At 41.0% G+C, this 19,314-nt stretch overlaps 1 protein-coding gene across 6 annotated transcripts in view; it reads right to left on the bottom strand.

Annotated features, from left to right (window-relative positions):
• vath (Vacuolar proton pump subunit H) overlaps positions 1 to 19,069 on the bottom strand; it is a 101,634-nt gene extending 82,565 nt beyond the window's left edge. For 2 of the 6 annotated variants that reach the window (XM_045693604.2, XM_045693601.2), the window contains exons 1-3: positions 18,934 to 19,068; positions 14,679 to 14,829; positions 6,980 to 7,079 (exon numbers count right to left, since the gene is read on the bottom strand). In XM_045693604.2, coding sequence (XP_045549560.1) covers positions 6,980 to 7,079; positions 14,679 to 14,782 — 204 coding nt within the window. In that variant the 5' untranslated portion in view covers positions 14,783 to 14,829; positions 18,934 to 19,068. Of the gene's footprint in view, positions 1 to 6,979; positions 7,080 to 14,678; positions 14,830 to 18,639; positions 18,903 to 18,929 lie in introns of those variants that run through there. The other 4 variants (XM_045693602.2, XM_045693603.2, XM_045693605.2 and 1 more) reach the window with 4 other exon arrangements.
• Between the last annotated feature and the right edge of the window lie 245 nt (positions 19,070 to 19,314).

The raw sequence follows: 19,314 nt of genomic DNA on the forward strand, positions 1-19,314 counted from the left end.
CGGACCTGCTGTTTTAGATTCTCTCTACCGCACCTGCTGTCTAACTCTGAATGATCGGCTATGAAAAGCCAACTGACTTATACTGAGGTGCTGACCTGTTGCACCCTCTACAACCACTGCTATTATTATTATTATTATTATTATTATTAAGACCCTGCTAGTCATCTATGAACGTCTTTGCTTTACTGTTGTAATCTCCACCCGGCACAGCCAGAAGAGGACTGGCCACCCCTCAGAGCCTGGTTCCTCTAGGTTTCTTCCTAGGTTCTGGCCTTTCTAGGGAGTTTTTCCTAGCCACCGTGCTTCTACACCTGCATTGCTTGCTGTTTGGGGGTTTTAGGCTGGGTTTCTGTATAGCACTTTGTGACGTCCGCTGATGTAAAAAGGGCTTTATAAATACATTTGGTTGATTAATTGACAAGTTTCATTAGAACGTTTTGTTTCTGGCCATTTTGAGCCTGTAATAGAACTCAGAAATGCTGATGCTCCAGATACTCAACTAGTCTACAGAAGGCCAGTTTTATTGCTTCTTTAACCAGAACAACAGTTTTCAGCTGTGCTAACATAATTGCAAAAGGGTTTTCTAATGATCAATTAGACATTTTAAAATTATAAACTTGGATTAGCTAAACACAATGTGCCATTGGAACACAGGAGTGATGGTTGCTGATAATGGGCCTCTGAAAGCTATGTACAGTTGAAGTCGTGAGTTTGCATACACCTTAGCCAAATACATTTAAACTCAGTTTTTCACAATTACTGACATTTAATCATTTAAATTCCCTGTCTTAGGTCAGTTAGGATCACCACCTTATTTTAATCATGTGAAATGTCAGAATAATAGTACAGAGAATGATATATCAGATTTTATTTCTTTCATCAAATTCCCAGTGGGTCAGAAGTTTACATACACTCAATTCGTATTTGGTAGCATTGCCTTTAAATTGTTTAACTTGGGTCAAATGTTTTGGGTAGCCTTCCACAAGCTTCCCAAAATAAGTTGGGTGAATTTTGGCCCATTCCACCTGACAGAGCTGGTACACCTCTGAGTCAGGTTTGTAGGCCTCCTTGCTCACACGCGCTTTTTCAGTTCTGCCCACACATTTTCTATAGGATTGAGGTCAGGGTTTTGTGATGGCCACTCCAACACCTTGACTTTGTTGTCCTTAAAACCTGTTGGGGCTAGGGGGCAGTATTGAGAAATGTTGAAAAAAATATGTGCCCATTTTTAACTGCCTCCTACACCAACTCAGAAGCTAGGATATGCATATTATTAACACATTCGGATAGAAAACACTCTGAATTTTCTAAAACAGTTTGAATGGTGTCTGTAAGTATAACAAAACTCATATTGCAGGCAAAAACCTGTGAAAAATAGATTTAAAAAAAATGTGAATTTTGTGACTGTACTATTTAGTGTCATTGTTTTATAGATACCATAGTGAGAAAGGATTCATTTCGCAACTCCTACGGCTTCCACTAGATATCAACGATCTTTATAAAGTTGTTTGAAGCGTCTATGATAAACAGAGAGCAAATTAGAATGCAGGGAAGTTGACATGTCGTCACTTCATTTTTTTGCGCCTGCGCATAAATCTGAGAAGCGTGAGTTTGTCATAATTGTATATCTAGACATAGGATAGGTTGTGTGAAAATATTACTGATGTTTAACGTTAAAAATGGACCAAAAGATTAATGCTAAACAACGTTTGACATGTTTGAACGAACGTAAATAGATTATTTACTAGGTTTTTTTAGCTTTTCGGCGTGATTTTACACCCCCCCACCACGTTTTGTGGGAGCATAATGAACGCTAACTACTTGGTGTTATTTGGACATAAATTATGAACTTTGTCAAAAGAAACCACATTTGTTCTGGACCTGGGATTTCTGGCAGTGCCTTCTGATGGAGATAATCAAAGGTAAGGGGATATTTACAATGTTATTATCGATATTAGATGATGCTAACTGTATAGCATAGCTTATTGTTCTTAGCATAGCACCCCGTTTATTGCAAAATGTGATTTCCCAGTAAAGTTATTTTGAGATCTGGCCATTCGGTAGCAATTACGAGATGATAATATATTATTCTTTGAATGACAATATTATAATTTACCAATGTTTTCGAATAGTAATTTTGTTATGTTCACCGGAAGCATTTCAGAGAAGAAAAAAATCTGAATTTCACGCTACTGTAAAATGCTGTTTTTGGATATAAATATGAACTTGATGGAACAAAAAATGCATGTATTGTATAACATAATGTCCTAGGAGTGTCATCTGATGGAGATTGTCAAAGGTTGGTGCATAATTTTAGCTGGTTTCTGCTTTTGGTGACGCCTGACCTTGAATTGAAACTGGATGTTTGTACTTTTGTGGCTATGTACTGTCCTAACATAATCTAACTTTATGCTTTTGCCGTAAAGCCTCTTTGAAAATCGAACAATGTGGTTAGATTAAGGAGATGTTGATCTTTTAAATTGTGTAAAATAGTTGATTGTTTGAGAAATTGAAATTATTAGATTTTTGATGTTTTGAATTTCCAGCCTTGTTAGCAATCCCGTCTCGGGGTTCATTGCTAACCTGTAGCCCCAACATTAAGCCATTTTGACACAACTTTGGAAGTATGCTTGGGGTCATTGTCCATTTGGAAGACCCATTTGTGACTAATGTTGCTTCAATATATCTACATACTTTTCTTCCTCATGAAGCCATGTATTTTGTGAAGTGCACCAGTCCCTCCTGCCGCAAAGCACCCCCACAACATGATGCTGCCACCCCCGTGCTTCACGGTTGGGATGATGTTCTTCGGCTTGCAAGCCTCCCCTTTTGCCTCCAAACATAACGATGGTCATTATGGCCAAACAGTTCTATTTATGTTTCATCAGACCAGAGGACATTTCTCCAAAAAGTACGATCTTTGTCCCCATGTGCAGTTGCAAACCGTAGTCTGGCTTTTTATGGTGCTTTTGGAGCAATGGTTTCTTCCTTATTGAGCGGCCTTTCAGGTTATGTTGATATAGGACTCGTTTTACTGTGGATGTAGATACTTTTGTACCCGTTTCCTCCAGCATCTTCACAAGGTCCTTTGCTGTTGTTCTGGGATTGACTTGCACTTTTCACACCAAAGTACGTTCATTTCAAGGAGACAGAATGCGTCTCCTTCCTGAGCGGAAAGACGGCTGCGTGGTCCCATGGTGTTTATACTTGCATACTATTGTTTGTACAGATGAACATGGAACCTTCAGCCGTTTGGAAATTGCTCCCAAGGATGAACCAGACTTGTGGAGGTCTAGAATTTTTTTTCCTGAGGTCTTGGCTGATTTCTTTTGATTTTCCCATGATGTCAAGCAAAGAGGCACTGAGTTTGAATGTAGGCCTTGAAATACATCCACAGGTACAGCTCCAATTGACTCAAATGATGTCAATTAGCCTATGAGAATCTTCTAAAGCCATGACATCATTTTCTGGAATGTTCCAAGCTGTTTAAAGGCACAGTCAACTTAGTGAGTGTATGTAAACTTCTGACCCACTGGAATTGTGATAGTGAAATAATCTGTCAACAATTGTTGGAAAAATTACTTGTCATGCACAAAGTCCTAACAGACTTGCGAAAACTATAGTTTAACTTTTTATGGATAGGGGCAGTATTTTCACGGCCGGATAAAAAACGTACCCGATTTAATCTGATTATTACTCCTGCCCAGAAACTAGAATATGCATATAATTATTAGCTTTGGATAGAAAACACTCCAAAGTTTCTAAAACTTTGAATGGTGTCTGTGAGTATAACAGAACTCATTTGGCAGGCCAAAACCTGAGAAGATTCCAAACAGGAAGCGCCCTCTCTGACCATTTCTTGGCCTTCTTGATCATCTCTAACCAAAACAGGGGATCTCTGCTGTAACGTGACATTTTCTAACGCTCCCATAGGCTCTCAGAAGGCGCCAGAATGGGGAATGATGACTCTGCAGGCCATGGCTGAAAAACAGTAGTGCATTTGGATAGTGGTCGATCTGAGAACAATGAGACTGGGGGGCGCGTGCACGAGCCGACACCATGTTTTTATTTTTTCGTCTTTGACTGAAAACAGGGTTTCCCGATCGGAATATTATCGCTTTTTTACGAGATAAATCGCATAAAAATTGATTTTAAACAGCGTTTGACATGCTTCGAAGTACGGTAATGGAATATTTTGAATTTTTTTGTCACGAAACGCGCCGGGCGCATCACCCTTCTTTACCCTTCGGATAGTGTCTTGAACGCATGAACAAAATGCCGCTATTTGGATATAACTATGGATTATTTGGAACCAAACCAACATTTGTTATTGAAGTAGAAGTCCTGGGAGTGCATTCTGACGAAGAACAGCAAAGGTAATCCAATTTTTCTTATAGTAAATCTGAGTTTGGTGAGGGCCAAACTTGGTGGGTGTCAAAATAGCTAGCCCGTGATGGCGAGCTATCTACTCAGAATATTGCAAAATGTTCTTTCACCGAAAAGCTATTTTAAAATCGGACACCTCGATTGCATAAAGGAGTTCTGTATCTATAATTCTTTAAATAATTGTTATGTTTTTTGTGAACGTTTATCGTGAGTAATTTAGTAAATTCACCGGAAGTTTTCGGTTGGTATGCTAGTTCTGAACGTCACATGCTAATGTAAAAAGCTGGTTTTTGATATAAATATGAACTTGATTGAACAAAACATGCATGTATTGTATAACAATGTCCTAGGAGTGTCATCTGATGAAGATCATCAAAGGTTAGTGCTGCATTTAGCTGTGGTTTTGTTTTTTGTGACATTATATGCTAGCTTGAAAAATGGGTGTCTGATTATTTCTGGCTGGGTACTCTCCTGACATAATCTATTGTTTTGCTTTCGCTGTAAAGCCTTTTTGAAAATCGGACAGTGTGGTTAGATAAAGGAGAGTCTTGTCTTTAAAATGGTGTAAAATAGTCATATGTTTGAAAAATTGAAGTTTTCGGATTTTCGAGGACTTTGTATTTCACACCACGCCCATCATTGGATATTGGAGCAGGTGTTCCGCTAGCGGAACGTCTAGATGTAAGCGGTTAATTAACAAGAAATTTGTGGAGTTGTTGAAAAATAAGTTTTAATGACTCAAACCTAAGTGTATGTAAACATCAGACTTCAACTGTATAAAAAAATTGTTTGGAACATAATGAATTCCTCCTGGACTTCATGAAATGATGAGAAAATTGAGCTTTTGAGTAGTTGAGAGACTTTACAAAGCCCTCTCTCTTCCCATTCCTAAAACCTTGGGACATAGTAGAAGGAAGAAAGGTTGGGTTGTGGAATATAGGCCAGTGTCTAGAAATCTCATTACTCAGTTTATATTGGCGATGAACATCCCTCCATATCTTCAATGTTAGAGTAATAATTGGGTTTTGTTTAATCCTGTCAATAGAAATAGGTTCTGCTATAAAAAGAGAAGACAATGTAAAGACTAAATTTCAAGCCGTGACAAATCAAGCTGTGTGATTAAGTTGCGCTGCCCAGTAATATGATTTAAGGTTAGGGAGGCCAAGCCCACCCAATTCCTTGACCAGCTGTAGCTTTTATAACTACTACGAGCCTTCTTATTTTGCCATCAAAATGTGCCTATTGCTGCATTTAGGCCAGTAAAGGTTTTAGCAGGAATTTTAATAGGAAGCACTGAAAACCGATAAAGCAGTCTTGGTAAGACATTCATTTTTACTGAATCAAACCGACCTGCTAGAGATATAGGGAAGGGCATCCAAGGGTATAGATTTTCAGTGAATTTACTAATCACAGGGAGGTAGTTCAAAGCATATAGTTACCCATAGTATGATGTAATATTAACACCCAAGTAGTGCATGCTTGTATCAGTCCATTTAAATGCAATTGTCATTGATACTTGAGGGTGCATCACCAAAAGGTGATGGTTGCTGATAATGGGCATCTGTACGCCTATGTAGATTTTCCATAAATAAAAATTAATAAAAAGTCAGCCGTTTCCAGCTACAAAAGTCATTTACAACGTCTACAGTGTATTTCTGATCAATTTGATGTTATTTTAATGGACTTTTTATTTATTTTTTGCTTTTCTTTCAAAAACAAGGACATTTTTAAGTGACCGCAAACTTTTTAAACGGTAGTGTAAATAGCGTTAAATTGGCATGCTGACTGCAGGAATGTCTACCAGAGCTGTTGCCAGATAATTTAATAATTTCTCTATCATAATGGGAATGTAATTCTGCTTTGAAAGTTGATAAAGTAGGTAACCCCACTTGTGAGAAAATGGCCCTTGAATGTTTTTGTACACCTACTGGAGAGCTCTTCTTTGTCTACACCCATTCAGCATCATTCACACCCTCTTAAGCCTTAGCCCCATCTATCTCTTTAAGGATTCACATGTGAGGCCACGTGCTATACAGAGTGAGTAGTGTAGTGATCAACCAAATATGTCAATACTTAAAGCGGTGAAAGTAGTAGCCTGCCTATATCCTAATCTGACTTTGGTGTAGGTCCTGCTGTTCACATTACTGTCTCTGGTAAACACATACTATATAAAATCAATGTTTATTTGTCACATGCACAAGATAGAGAAGTTGTAAATGGTACAGTGAAATGGTTACTTGCATATTTGCATAGTAGCGATATAAAAATAGAAAGTGTCCAGATAATAAAATATTTATACAATATATTTATGATTAGATGATGCTTACCCAGACACATTCTACCTTTCTGGGTCATGTGACAGAGGCTAGGCACTACTACTGGGCACTACTCATTTTACCTATATAGTGCACTAACAGCTAAGATGCATGCATACGGTTTTAGTCATTTAAGTTTACATTGAAAGCGCTTTTTCATTACAAAAATGAATAAAACAAATTTAAATAATGTTTTACACTGTTTGGCCCCACCCCCAAAAAAACTTAGGCGGCCCACCCAAGGATTAAAATTTCTGAAAAATCCCTGTGTGTTGTACCTGATGTCCTTCATTTGTGAGGATGGTCTGTTTCTCCTCAGAATGAGCCACTTCAAACTTCTTAATGAACTCACAGTCCTCGGCAGAGATCATCTGGCCCCTGAGACAAGACACAGCATGATAATTACAATACTACTTCACATTAGTCCTCTCAAATATAACATATGCATGCTTCTATCAAATCCTATCACCTCTGAACACACAAGGTAATAGAAATGATTACATTCATATTCCTCCCCTGAAATAATTTGACCCCAAGGAGACAAGGTACACAGTATGATTGATGACTATTAAAACACTTGTGTCTAATCTAATTAGCATAATGAACAAATTCCCATGAAAACCCAGCGGTGTTTGTCAGACCATCAGTCATCCCAAAAATCAGTCTTCTAAGGAAAACATCTGTAGAGTCTGAACAGTTTGGCCTATAAACCACTATGGTAAGATGACTCATGAACACGCACATGTCAGTGGTTTTGCTCTACGACCCCCACAAGCATCACGGGACTTGTTTGAAGTCAGCCCGGGACCAGAAAAAAAATACAATTAATGGTTTAGTGCCAAAAAAAGGTTTAATACAGTACCAGCCAAAAGTTGACACACCTACTCATTCAAGGGTTTTTCATTATTTGTACTATTTTCTACATTGTAGAATAATAGTGAAGACATGAAAACTATGAAATAACACATATGGAATCATGTAGTAACCAAAAGTGTTAAACAAATCAAAATAGATTTGATTTCTTCAAAGTAGCCACGCTTTACCTTGACGACAGCTTTGCACACTATTGGCATTCTCTTAACCCACTTCATGAGGTAGTCACCTGGAATGCATTTCAATTAACAGGTGTGCCTTGTTAAAAGTTGATTTGTGGAATTTCTTTCCTTCTTAATGTCATTGAGCTAATCAGTTGTGTTGTGACAAGGTAGGGGTGGTATACAGAAGATGGTATTTTACCAAATATGGACTTCGCCCTATTACGGAAAGAACAGCTGAAATAAGCAAAGCGAAACAACAGTCCATCATTACTTTAAGACATGAAGGTCAGTCAATCTGGAAAATTTCAAGAAATATGAAAGTGAAACAATCAAGAGCAAACCGGGAAACCGGTGGATTATTGAATGAAGCACGCCAGCTAAACAGAGTTTTTATGGATATAAAGAAGGACTTTATCGAACAAATGGACCATTTGTAACTGGGACCTTTTGGAGTGCCAACAGAAGATCTTCAAAGGTAAGGCATTTATTATATCGCTATTTCTGACTTTCGTGTCGCACCTGCCTGGTTGAAAAATGTTTTATGTTTTTGTATCCGGGGCGCTGTCCTCAGATAAATCGCATGGTGTGCTTTCGCCGTAAAGCCTTTTTTAAATCAAACAGTGGCTGGATTAACAAGAAGTTAAGCTTTATTTTGATGTATAATACTTGTATTTTCATGAATGTTAAATATTTACATTTCTGACTTCAACTGTATGTATGCATGTATGTACGTACGTACGTACGTACATACACACACACACACACACGTGGTACCCCTTGAGGTATCCCACCCAAAAATATAAATAAAATATTGGATGAAACGTTGCTATTGGACTATTAGCCCATACTAACGCATGGATTGACAGATTCCTACATGGAAAAACAGTTTGTTTTGAAGTCTGTTCTATATATACTGTTTTTCCATGTAGGTATAGAACAACTGTTTTTCCATGTAGGTATAGAACAGACTTCAAACAAACTGTTTTTTCATGTAGGAATCTGTTATTCGATGCATTTCCATGGGCTAATAATAGTAAGGCGAAAAACAACGTTTCATCAAATATTTTATTTATATTATTGAGTCAGATACCTAAAGGGGTCAACACTTCAAAATCAAATAGCTAAATGATCCTTGGTATGATCATCTTCAAACAATTCCATATAGCTTAGTAGAACCCCACCTCCCCTAGTTTGGACTGGAGGGGGGGGTTCTACTAAGCTGACATACACTGAGTGTACAACACATTACGAACACTCTTTCCATGACAGACTGACCAGGTGAAAGATATGATCCATTATTGATGTCACTTGTTAAATCCACTTCAAATCAGTGTAGACGAAAGGGAGGAGACGGGTTAAATAAGGATTATTAAGCCTTGAGACAGTTGAGACATGGATTGTGTATGTGTGCCACTCAGATAGTGAATGGACAAAACTAAATATTTTAGTGCCTTTGAACAGGCTATGGTAGTAGGTGAAAAGCACACCGGTGTGTGTCAAAAACTGCAACGTTGCTGTTTGTATCAAGAATGGTCCACCACCCAAAGGACATCCAGCTAACTTGACACGACTGTGGGAAGCATCAGAATCAACATAGGCCAGCATCCCTGTGGAACGCTTTCGACACTTTTTAGAGTCCGAGCCACAACGAATTGAAGCTGTTCTGAGGGCAAAAGGGGGGCAGTAAGGAAAGTAATGGACGTCATTCACAAGGCAGAATGTGGCTGTGGAATCTGACTGTGCTAATGGAATGTAGCTGAAAAGAGACTAGACGAGGGATAAGAAGAAGTTCATACTATACGTTTTTGGTTGAGAAGTAGACAAAGTTATTAATTAACTGTTTTGGTGACAATCAGCTTTGAAATCAGCATATTTTTGAATCACAAAGTACAAGGGTAGTGAATTCAGCCATAAGCTAGCAAGGAAAGTTAGCCTGCCAAGCTGTAAAGAGTCCTAGCCTGTACTGGACATTGTTTTGCCAACAGTAATGAACAATTTCTACATGCCGTGTTGCATTATTCAAGTGTATTAACCTTTGTGCATCATGAGGAGGAGGATAACAACGAAGCCAGACAGCTCTAGTAATGAATGACAAGGTGAAGCAGACTCTTTGCTCTATAAAGGGGCTGTGCTGATCCTCTCAATCACGTAAGACACATTTGACAGAAGTAGCAAATCTAACAAATTCTAGTACCGACCCGGATGCCATGTTTTCCTCACCGTTCTCCCAGTCTCTGCATCGGAGTATCAATATCATAGGCCTGCATTGACAGGCATAAGCGGTCTTTCAATCATGCAGTCGCAAAATGCGTTTAAGATCAAAGTGAGCCTAGTCGCACTTGCGCATTTGTTGATAACCGCTAGTGAGTTATTTGCCCAGTTATAGCTAATTTCTAGTCAGCAATGAAAATCCTAGAAAAGTCAGTGTGTGCATCACCTGTGTATAATGGCAGTGGGCCGTTGCCAGAGGAGAAAGACATTTGACATTTGTATAATGATATACAGACTAACTAGATAGTAGCCAATTGAAACATATTGTGTAGTTTGACTGGTTAATTATTTAACCATTAGCATGTATTAATGTCATTGTCATGTCCGATGTCCTAACAACTTTCCACCGGAGATCGTATAACTGAGGAGCAGTTGACGAAACCAATGCTGCATACTCCAGTTGTAAAACAGTCTCACAACCGCCCCAACATTGGCCAGGAGTCTCTTTTCAATACTGGCCATGTAACTCTGACAAATATTCTTACAATAGCCTAAATGACAAGTAACTCCTATGCTGTCAAGATCTCCCCTGAACGCTGAATATTTTAACCTTACAAAATAGATCAACATTTTAGTTACTGCTCCCACCTTAGCCATTTGGATCCCTGGTTCATTGAATGAGGGAATTATTTTAGAAAGACAAAAAAAAGTATTTGGTTCTAATTGTAATGTGGCAGGGTGGCCAACAATCCTCCAGGAGAGTTACTGGGGTGCAAGGTGGCCAGCCATCCTCCAGGAGAGTTACTGGGGGTGCAAGGTGGCCAACCATCCACCAGGAGAGTTACTGGGGTGCAAGGTGGCCAACCATCCTCCAGGAGAGTTACTGGGGTGCAAGGTGGCCAGCCATCCTCCAGGAGAGTTACTGGGGGTGCAAGGTGGCCAACCATCCTCCAGGAGAGTTACTGGGGGTGCAAGGTGGCCAACCATCCTCCAGGAGAGTTACTGGGGGTGCAAGGTGGCCAACCATCCTCCAGGAGAGTTACTGGGGGTGCAAGGTGGCCAACCATCCTCCAGGAGAGTTACTGGGGGTGCAAGGTGGCCAACCATCCTCCAGGAGAGTTACTGGGGGTGCAAGGTGGCCAACCATCCTCCAGGAGAGTTACTGGGGGTGCAAGGTGGCCAACCATCCTCCAGGAGAGTTACTGGTCGTGCAAGGTGGCCAACCATCCTCCAGGAGAGTTACTGGTCGTGCAAGGTAGCCAACCATCCTCCAGGAGAGTTACTGGTCGTGCAAGGTGGCCAACCATCCTCCAGGAGAGTTACTGGGGGAGCAAGGTGGCCAACCATCCTCCAGCAGAGTTACTGGGGGAGCAAGGTGGCCAACCATCCTCCAGCAGAGTTACTGGGGGTGCAAGGTGGCCAACCATCCTCCAGGAGAGACACTGGGTGGGCAGGCTTTTACTCCAACCCTGCTCAAACACACCACATTGTAAAAAAACAAAATCAGCTGCTCAACAGGACCATGATAAGATCACTCTGGTGTGTTTGAGCAGGGTTGAATCAAAAGCCTGCACACCCAGTATCTCTCCAGATGGAAGGTTGACGGACCACGTGTTTTATACAGTAGCCCATGAGCGCAGTATTTTACTTTGGGGGGGGTTAAGTGCCTTGCTCAAGGACACGACGGCAGGAAATATAATACATGGGACCAGAGATCAGCTGTCTTCCATTGTCAAGACCAGTGATAACAATTGTTACTTTGTGAAGTGGTTATTTTTTTTAAATGCCTTCCTCACCATCTTAAATAAGCATGCCCCTTTCAAGAAATTTAGAACCAGGAACAGATATAGCCCTTGGTTCTCCCCAGACCTGACTGCCCTTAACCAACACAAAAATATCCTGTGGCGTTCTGCATTTGCATCGAACTGCCCCCGCGATATGCAACTTTTCAGAGAAGTTAGAAACCAATACACACGCAGTTAGAAACGCCAAGGCTAGCTTTTTCAAACAGCAATTTGCTTCCTGCAACTCAAACTCTAAAAAGTTCTGGGACACTGTAAAGTCCATGGAGAATAAGAACACCTCCTCCCAACTGCCCACTGCAATGAGGATAGGAAACTCTGTCACCACCGATAAGCCCACTATAATTGAGAATTTCAATAAGCATTTTTCTACGGCTGGCCATGCTTTCCACCTAACTACCCCTACTGCATTCAACAGCACTGCACCCCCCACAGCTACTCGCCCAAGCCTCCCCCATTTCTCCTTCTCCCAAATCCATTCAGCTGATGTTCTGAAAGAGCTGCAAAATCTGGACCCCTACAAATCAGCTGGGCTTGACAATCTGGACCCTTTCTTTCTAAAATTATCTGCCGAAATTATTGCAACCCCTATTACTAGCCTGTTCAACCTCTCTTTTGTGTCGTCTGAGATTCCCATAGATTGGAAAGCAGCTGCTGTCATCCCCCTCTTCAAAGGAGGTGACACTCTTGACCCAAATTGCTACAGACATATATCCATCCTACCCTGCCTTTCTAAGGTCTTCGAAAGCCAAGTCAACAAACAGATTACCGACCATTTCGAATCCCACCGCACCCTCTCCGCCATGCAATCTGGTTTCAGAGCTGGTCATGGGTGCACCTCAGCCACGCTCAAGGTCCTAAACGACATCGATAAGAAACAATACTGTGCTGCCGTATTCATTGACCTGCCCAAAGCTTTTGACTCCGTTAATCACCACATCCTCATCGGCAGACTCAGTAGCCTTGGTTTCTCAAACAATTGCGTCGCCTGGTTCACCAACTACTTCTCTGATAGAGTTCAGTGTGTCAAATCGGAGGGCCTTCTGTCCGGACCTCTGGCAGTCTCTATGGGGGTACCACAGGGTTCAATTCTTGGGCCAACTCTTTTCTCTGTATACATCAATGATGTCGCTCTTGCTGCTGGTGAATCTCTGATCCACCTCTACGCAGACGACACCATTCTGTACACTTCTGGCCCTTCTTTGGACACTGTGTTAACAACCCTCCAGACGAGCTTCAATGCCATACAACTCTCCTTCCGTGGTCTCCAACTGCTCCTAAATACAAGTAAAACTAAATGCATGCTCTTCAACCGATCGCTGCCTGCACCTGCCCGCCTGTCCAGCATCACTTCTCTGGACGGTTCTGACTTAGAATTTGTGGATAACTACAAATACCTAGGTGTCTGGTTAGACTGTAAACTCTCCTTCCAGACTCACATCAATCATCTCCAATCCAAAGTGAAATCTAGAATTGGCTTCCTATTTCGCAACAAAGCATCCTTCACTCATGCTGCCAAACATACCCTCGTAAAACTGACCATCCTACCAATCCTCGACTTCGGCAACGCCATTTACAAAATAGCCTCCAATACCCTACTCAACAAGCTGGATGCAGTCTATCACAGTGCCATCCGTTTTGTCACCAAAGCCCATATACTACCCACCACTGCGACCTGTACGCTCTCGTTGGCTGGCCTTCGCTTCATAATCGTCGCCAAACACATTGGCTCCAGGTCATCTACAAGACCCTGCTAGGTAAAGTCCCCCTTTATCTCCACTCACTGGTCACCATAGCAGCACCCACCTGTAGCACACGCTCCAGCAGGTATATCTCTCTGGTCACCCCTAAAGCCAACTCCTCCTTTGGTCGTCTCTCCTTCCAGTTCTCTGCTGCCAATGACTGGAACGAACTACAAAAATCTCTGAAACTGGAAACACTTATCTCCCTCACTAGCTTTAAGCACCAGCTATCAGAGCAGCTCCCAGATCACTGCACCTGTACATAGCCCATCTATAATTTAGCCCAAACTACTACCTCTTCCCCTACTGTATTTATTTATTATTTTGCTCCTTTGCACCATATTATTTATATTTTAACTTTGAACTTTCTTCAAATTATAATTCTACCATTCCAGTGTTTTACTTGCTATACTTTATTTACTTTGCCACCATGGCCTTTTTTTGCCTTTACCTCCCTTATCTCACATCATTTGCTCACATTGTATATAGTCTTATTTCTTGTCTACTGTATCATTGATTGTATGTTGTTTTACTCCATGTGTAACTCTGTGTTTTTGTATGTTGTCGAACTGCTTTGCTTTATCTTGGCCAGGTCGCAATTGTAAATGAGAACTTGTTCTCAACTTGCCTACCTGGTTAAATAATGGTGAAATAAAATAAAAAAGTGGTTGCACAAAAATCTGTCATACTTGTCTGAAGGACAAGTGGCTAAAAAAGTTAATATTAAGCTCTGGTCTGATCAGAGCTTAAATGGGATGTCAGGGATGTCAGGGTTTTTTGACTTCTCTATTTAACAGTAAGTTCCTAATTACAGAGAGAGCTTCTTATCCAAAGCTGACATTCACACTGGAAATAACACATATACCAGTCCAGCACTATACAACCTGGTTCCATTTCTCAAGTCCGTGATTATGTTAGTGAGGCCACTAAGGCCCTCGACAGCCTTAAGGAGAAGGTCTAAGTTAGAAATCTACCGACAAAAGGAACTAACATTCACAAGGCATTGAGTCACAGAACAGAGAACCAAAGATAACCCATCAGCTACTTTTGTTCAGTATGTAGGGCCTAAAGACCAGAATTCAAAGACATTCAAAGAAATCATAGGCCTAGAGTCTTACAGACAACTGATGAGGAAAATAAATGGTGACAGGAGGACGAAGAGGATGATGACGAAGGTGTACTTACTGCAGGTATGACTGCCAGTTGACCTTGTTGGCTCTGACCTCCGCAGCCTTGGCAGCGATGATGTTCGTGGGCACTGCAGCATCCACCGCCCCGCGGATATCCATCCTGATACACCTGTTCGATACCACTCTGGACTACAATAAATAATTCCCTGGAGGGAGAGAGGGAGGGTTATCAATGAATAATAAACAATCACAAATCAACAAGTCCTTCTAAAACATTGATTTGGCAACATGCTACATTGCTCATAATAGCCCAACTGTTGGTGAGAGTAGTTTGTTAAAGTGTAGGGTATTAATTATGGTGCCAGTCAGGAATTCATGACCAACTCTGCAGACAGATCCTCATTTTTTTCCATCAGCTACCTTGATGCTTTCAAGACAACTCGGGACTTCTGATTTAAAATGTACGTAGGTTTATGCGTAAAGGATCCCATTGGTCGAATCTGATATTTTTCAAGTTGGAAACTCGGGCCTCATCTTTCTACAACGAGTTTACAAGTAAGACATTTCCAGGGCCATACTACAAATTAACAGTTTACATTTAGTTTCCCAATCTAAAAATGTGCCTCGCCATTGAAAATCGTCTATATAGTCGTGGCCAAAAGTTTTGAGAATGACACAAATATTAATTTTCACAAAGTCTGCTGCCTCAGTTTGTATGATGGCAATTTGCATATACTCTAGAATGTTATGAAGAGTGATCAGATGAATTGCAATTAATTGCAAAGTCCCTCTTTGCCATACAAAGGAACTGAATCCCCCAAAAAACATTTCCACTGCATTTCAGCCCTGCCACAAAAGGACCAGCTGACATCATGTCAGTGATTCTCTCGTTACCCTCTTGACGTTACCCTAGGATAGGGGGCGCCACAGCGCATTTTGGAAAAAATGTGTGCCCATTTTCAACGGCCTACTAATCAAACTCAGAAGCTAGGATAGGCATATAATTAATACCTGTGGATAGAAAACACCCTAAAGTTTCTAAAACTGTTTGAATGGTGTCTGTGAGTATAACAGAACTCATATGGCAGTCAAAACCCCGAGACCGATTGAAACAGGAAGTGGAATTCTGAATTGTGGACTCAACTTCACGTCGTTGCCTATTATTCACAACGTGAGCTATCGTTATTTGAGCACTTCCTATTGCTTCCACAAGATGTCGCCAGTCTTTACAAAGTGTTTTGAGCCTTCTACTGTCGAAACTCAGTGAATGAGACGCGTTGGAAATTGGTCACAGGGGGAGGGCCATCACCATTATGACGCCGGCGGCCCTGTCTACCCCCACCTTTGGAAACGTTTTGAAACACAATGAAATCATCCCCCTCGAATCTTATTGGCTCTCTTGTTGAAACAGGCCCTGAAGATTTATGTTATACAACGTTTGACATGTTTGAACGAAACTAAATGGGGAAAAAATGTTTTATTTCGAAATGGCTGTGGCGCGCTCGGCAGAGTAGTTGGATACACCATTCAGACGCGCTAACAACAGCAAGCTAATGGAACATAAAGGATGGACTTTTTCGACCGAAAATACATCTGTTGTGGACCTGGGATTCATGGAAGTGCTTTCTGATGAAGACAACTAAAGGTAAGGGATTATTGACAATATTATACAACATTAGATGTGATATGCGATTGTTCCAAGATGGCGCCGAGCTGTATTTACTAGCTCATTTTCTGAGTATCGCATCCCCTTTTATCGCTAAGTGTGATTACCCAGTAAAGTTATTTTTAAATCTGGTATGACAGGTGCTTTCAAGAGATATTCATCTATAAATCTTAGAATGACAATATTACATTTTAAACATGTTTACGAATAGTAATTCAGTAAATTGTAGCTCTGTTTCCCCGGATTGCATTTGACGGGAAAATAGTTAGTCAACGTCAGACGCCGATGTAAAATGCTGTTTTCATATATAAATATGAACTTTATTGAACAAAAGAATGCATGCATTGTGTAACATGATGTCCTAGGTGTGTCATCTGATGAAGTTTGTAAAAGGTTAGTGCTGCATTTAGCTGTTTTTGGGTTATTTGTGATGCATGTGGTTGGTCGGAAAATGGCTATGTTGCTGCTTTTACGATGGACTCCTCTAACATAATCTAATGATTTGCTTTTCCTGTAAAACCTTTTTGAAATCGGACGACGTGGGTCGATTCAGGAGAGGTGTATCTATAAAACGATAGACAGTCCTATATTTGAAAAAATATATATATTAAATTTCGTTATGCTAATGTCGCTAGGAGTTTTCCCTGGATTTTGATCCCGCTGACGGGACGAGATGCTGAAGAGGTTTTAACACAGGTGTGAGTGTTGACGAGGTCAAGGCCGGAGATCACGCTGTCATGCTGATTGAATTCCAATAACAGGCTGGAAGCTTCAAAAGGAGGGTGGTGCTTGGAATCATTGTTCTTCCTCTGTCAACCATGGTTACCTGCAAGAAAACACGTGCCGTCATCATTGCTTTGCACAAAAAGGGCTTCACAGGCAAGGATATTGCTGCCAGTAAGATTGCACCTAAATCAACCATTTATCGGATCATCAAGAACTTCAAGGAGAGCAGTTCAATTGTTGTGAAGAAGGTTTCAGGATCGGGGCACCAACAGTACAGCGCTTGCTCAGGAATGGCAGCAGGCAGGTGTGAGTGCATCTGCACGCACAGTGAGACGAAGACTTTTGGAGGATGGCCTGGTGTCAAGAAGGGCAGCAAAGAAGTCACTTCTCTCCAGGAAAAACATCAGGGACAGACTGATATTCTGCAAAAGGTGCAGGGATTGGACTGCTGAGGACTGGAGTAAAGTCATTTTCTCTGATGAATCCCCTTTCCGATTGTTTGGAGCATCCGGAAAAAAGCTTGTCCGGAGAAGACAAGGTGAGCGCTACCATCAGTCCTGTGTCATGCCAACAGTAAAGCATCCTGAGACCATTCATGTGTGGGGTTGCTTCTCAGCCAAGGGAGTGGGCTCACTCACAATTTTGACTAAGAACACAGCCATGAATAAAGAATGGTACCAACACATCCTCCGAGAGCAACTTCTCCCAACCATCCAGGAACAGTTTGGTGATGAACAATGCCTTTTCCAGCATGATAGAGCACCTTGCCATAAGGGAAAAGTGATAGCTAAGTGGCTTGGGGAACAAAACATAGATATTTTGGGTCCATGGCCAGGAAACTCCCCAGATCTTAATCCCATTGAGAACTTGTGGTCAATCCTCAAGAGGCGGGTGGACAAACAAAAACCCACAAATTCTGACAAACTCCGAGCATTGATTTTGCAAGAATGGGCTGCCATCAGTCAGGATGTGGCCCAGAAGTTAATTGACAGCATGCCAGGGCGGATTGCAGAGGTCTTGAAAAAGAATGGTCAACAGTGCAAATATTGACGCTTTGCATCAACTTCATGTAATTGTCAATAAAAGCCTTTGACACTTGTGAAATGCTTGTAATTATACAACATCTGACAAAAATATCTAAAGACACTGAAGCATCAAAATTTGTGGAAGTTAATATTTGTGTCATTCTCAAAACTTTTGGCCACGACTGTACTTCCAGACACAAATGAGAGAACAGTTATTCTGCGCCCTAGCACACTCAGACAAGGGTGCTCTTAAATTGACCACACACCAAGTAAATCTAAGATTTTGATTGGTTGATGCGCATTTTGTGACTGAGAAACTGTTCACATTTCAACTGATTGGAATGAGTATAGCACTGCCAAGTCTCCAAGTTCCGAGTTCTCTTGAACGCGGCATGAGCTAACGTTTGCCAGTAGCTTGCTAGCCAACTCAGGACATAAGTAACGTTAGCTAGCTAACTTAGCCAATGCAATATGATTCATGTTGCTGGTGCAGTCACATCGACTAGCCGACTAAACACAATCGTGGAGTTTAGTTGGCTTGTCATTGACAAAACATAAGCTGTATAATTTGGCTAAATCGACAGCAATTGTCAACAAACCTCGAAATAAATACAGTAAGCGTTGTTACTGAATTGGTTTGAGTCGTTTCTCGACAGTTACGCTAACTGGCTAATGTCAATATTATGGTGCAAGCCAGAGCCATATACAGTTAACGTTAGCTTTATGATTCTGGAGCAGGCTTAGTAAAGTCGTCAACGTAAAGATAATGTAACGACAATACAGAAAATAAATTCTCAAAGAAACATTACAATACTGTCTTCCCACCACTGACACAACCAAAATAAAGCATTAACTGTCTTTTAAAAGCAAAATACCATTAAAACCTCACCTACCTGTCAGCTGACAAACTATAAGGCGACGTCACGAGACACCTATCACGTGATGGTGTCATGCATGTCACGAGCCAGTAGGAAGCGGCTTCTTCTTCTGTGGTTTTTATGGCGGATTACAACTCAAAAAAGTGTGCTGCCGCCACCAACTGGATAGGTTGAAATCCCTCCCAAAAAATACAAAAAAATAATCCATACGTAATAGTGAAACTAACTAATAGTGAAACTAACACCCCAAAAATAATACTTTGCCAAAACAAACAAAACTCCAACTTCTTCCTTCTTTTAATTATCCAAATCTCCCTTCTCAGGCTCTAGGACCTGAGAGGGTGGTACGCCTTGTGCCACTATTCCGTTTAACGCCTTCACTGAGAAATCTTTCAG

The sequence above is a fragment of the Salmo salar genome, chromosome 14 (assembly GCF_965601325.2).
Source record: "Salmo salar chromosome 14, fSalSal1, whole genome shotgun sequence".
In the NCBI taxonomy this organism is placed as follows: domain Eukaryota; kingdom Metazoa; phylum Chordata; class Actinopteri; order Salmoniformes; family Salmonidae; genus Salmo; species Salmo salar.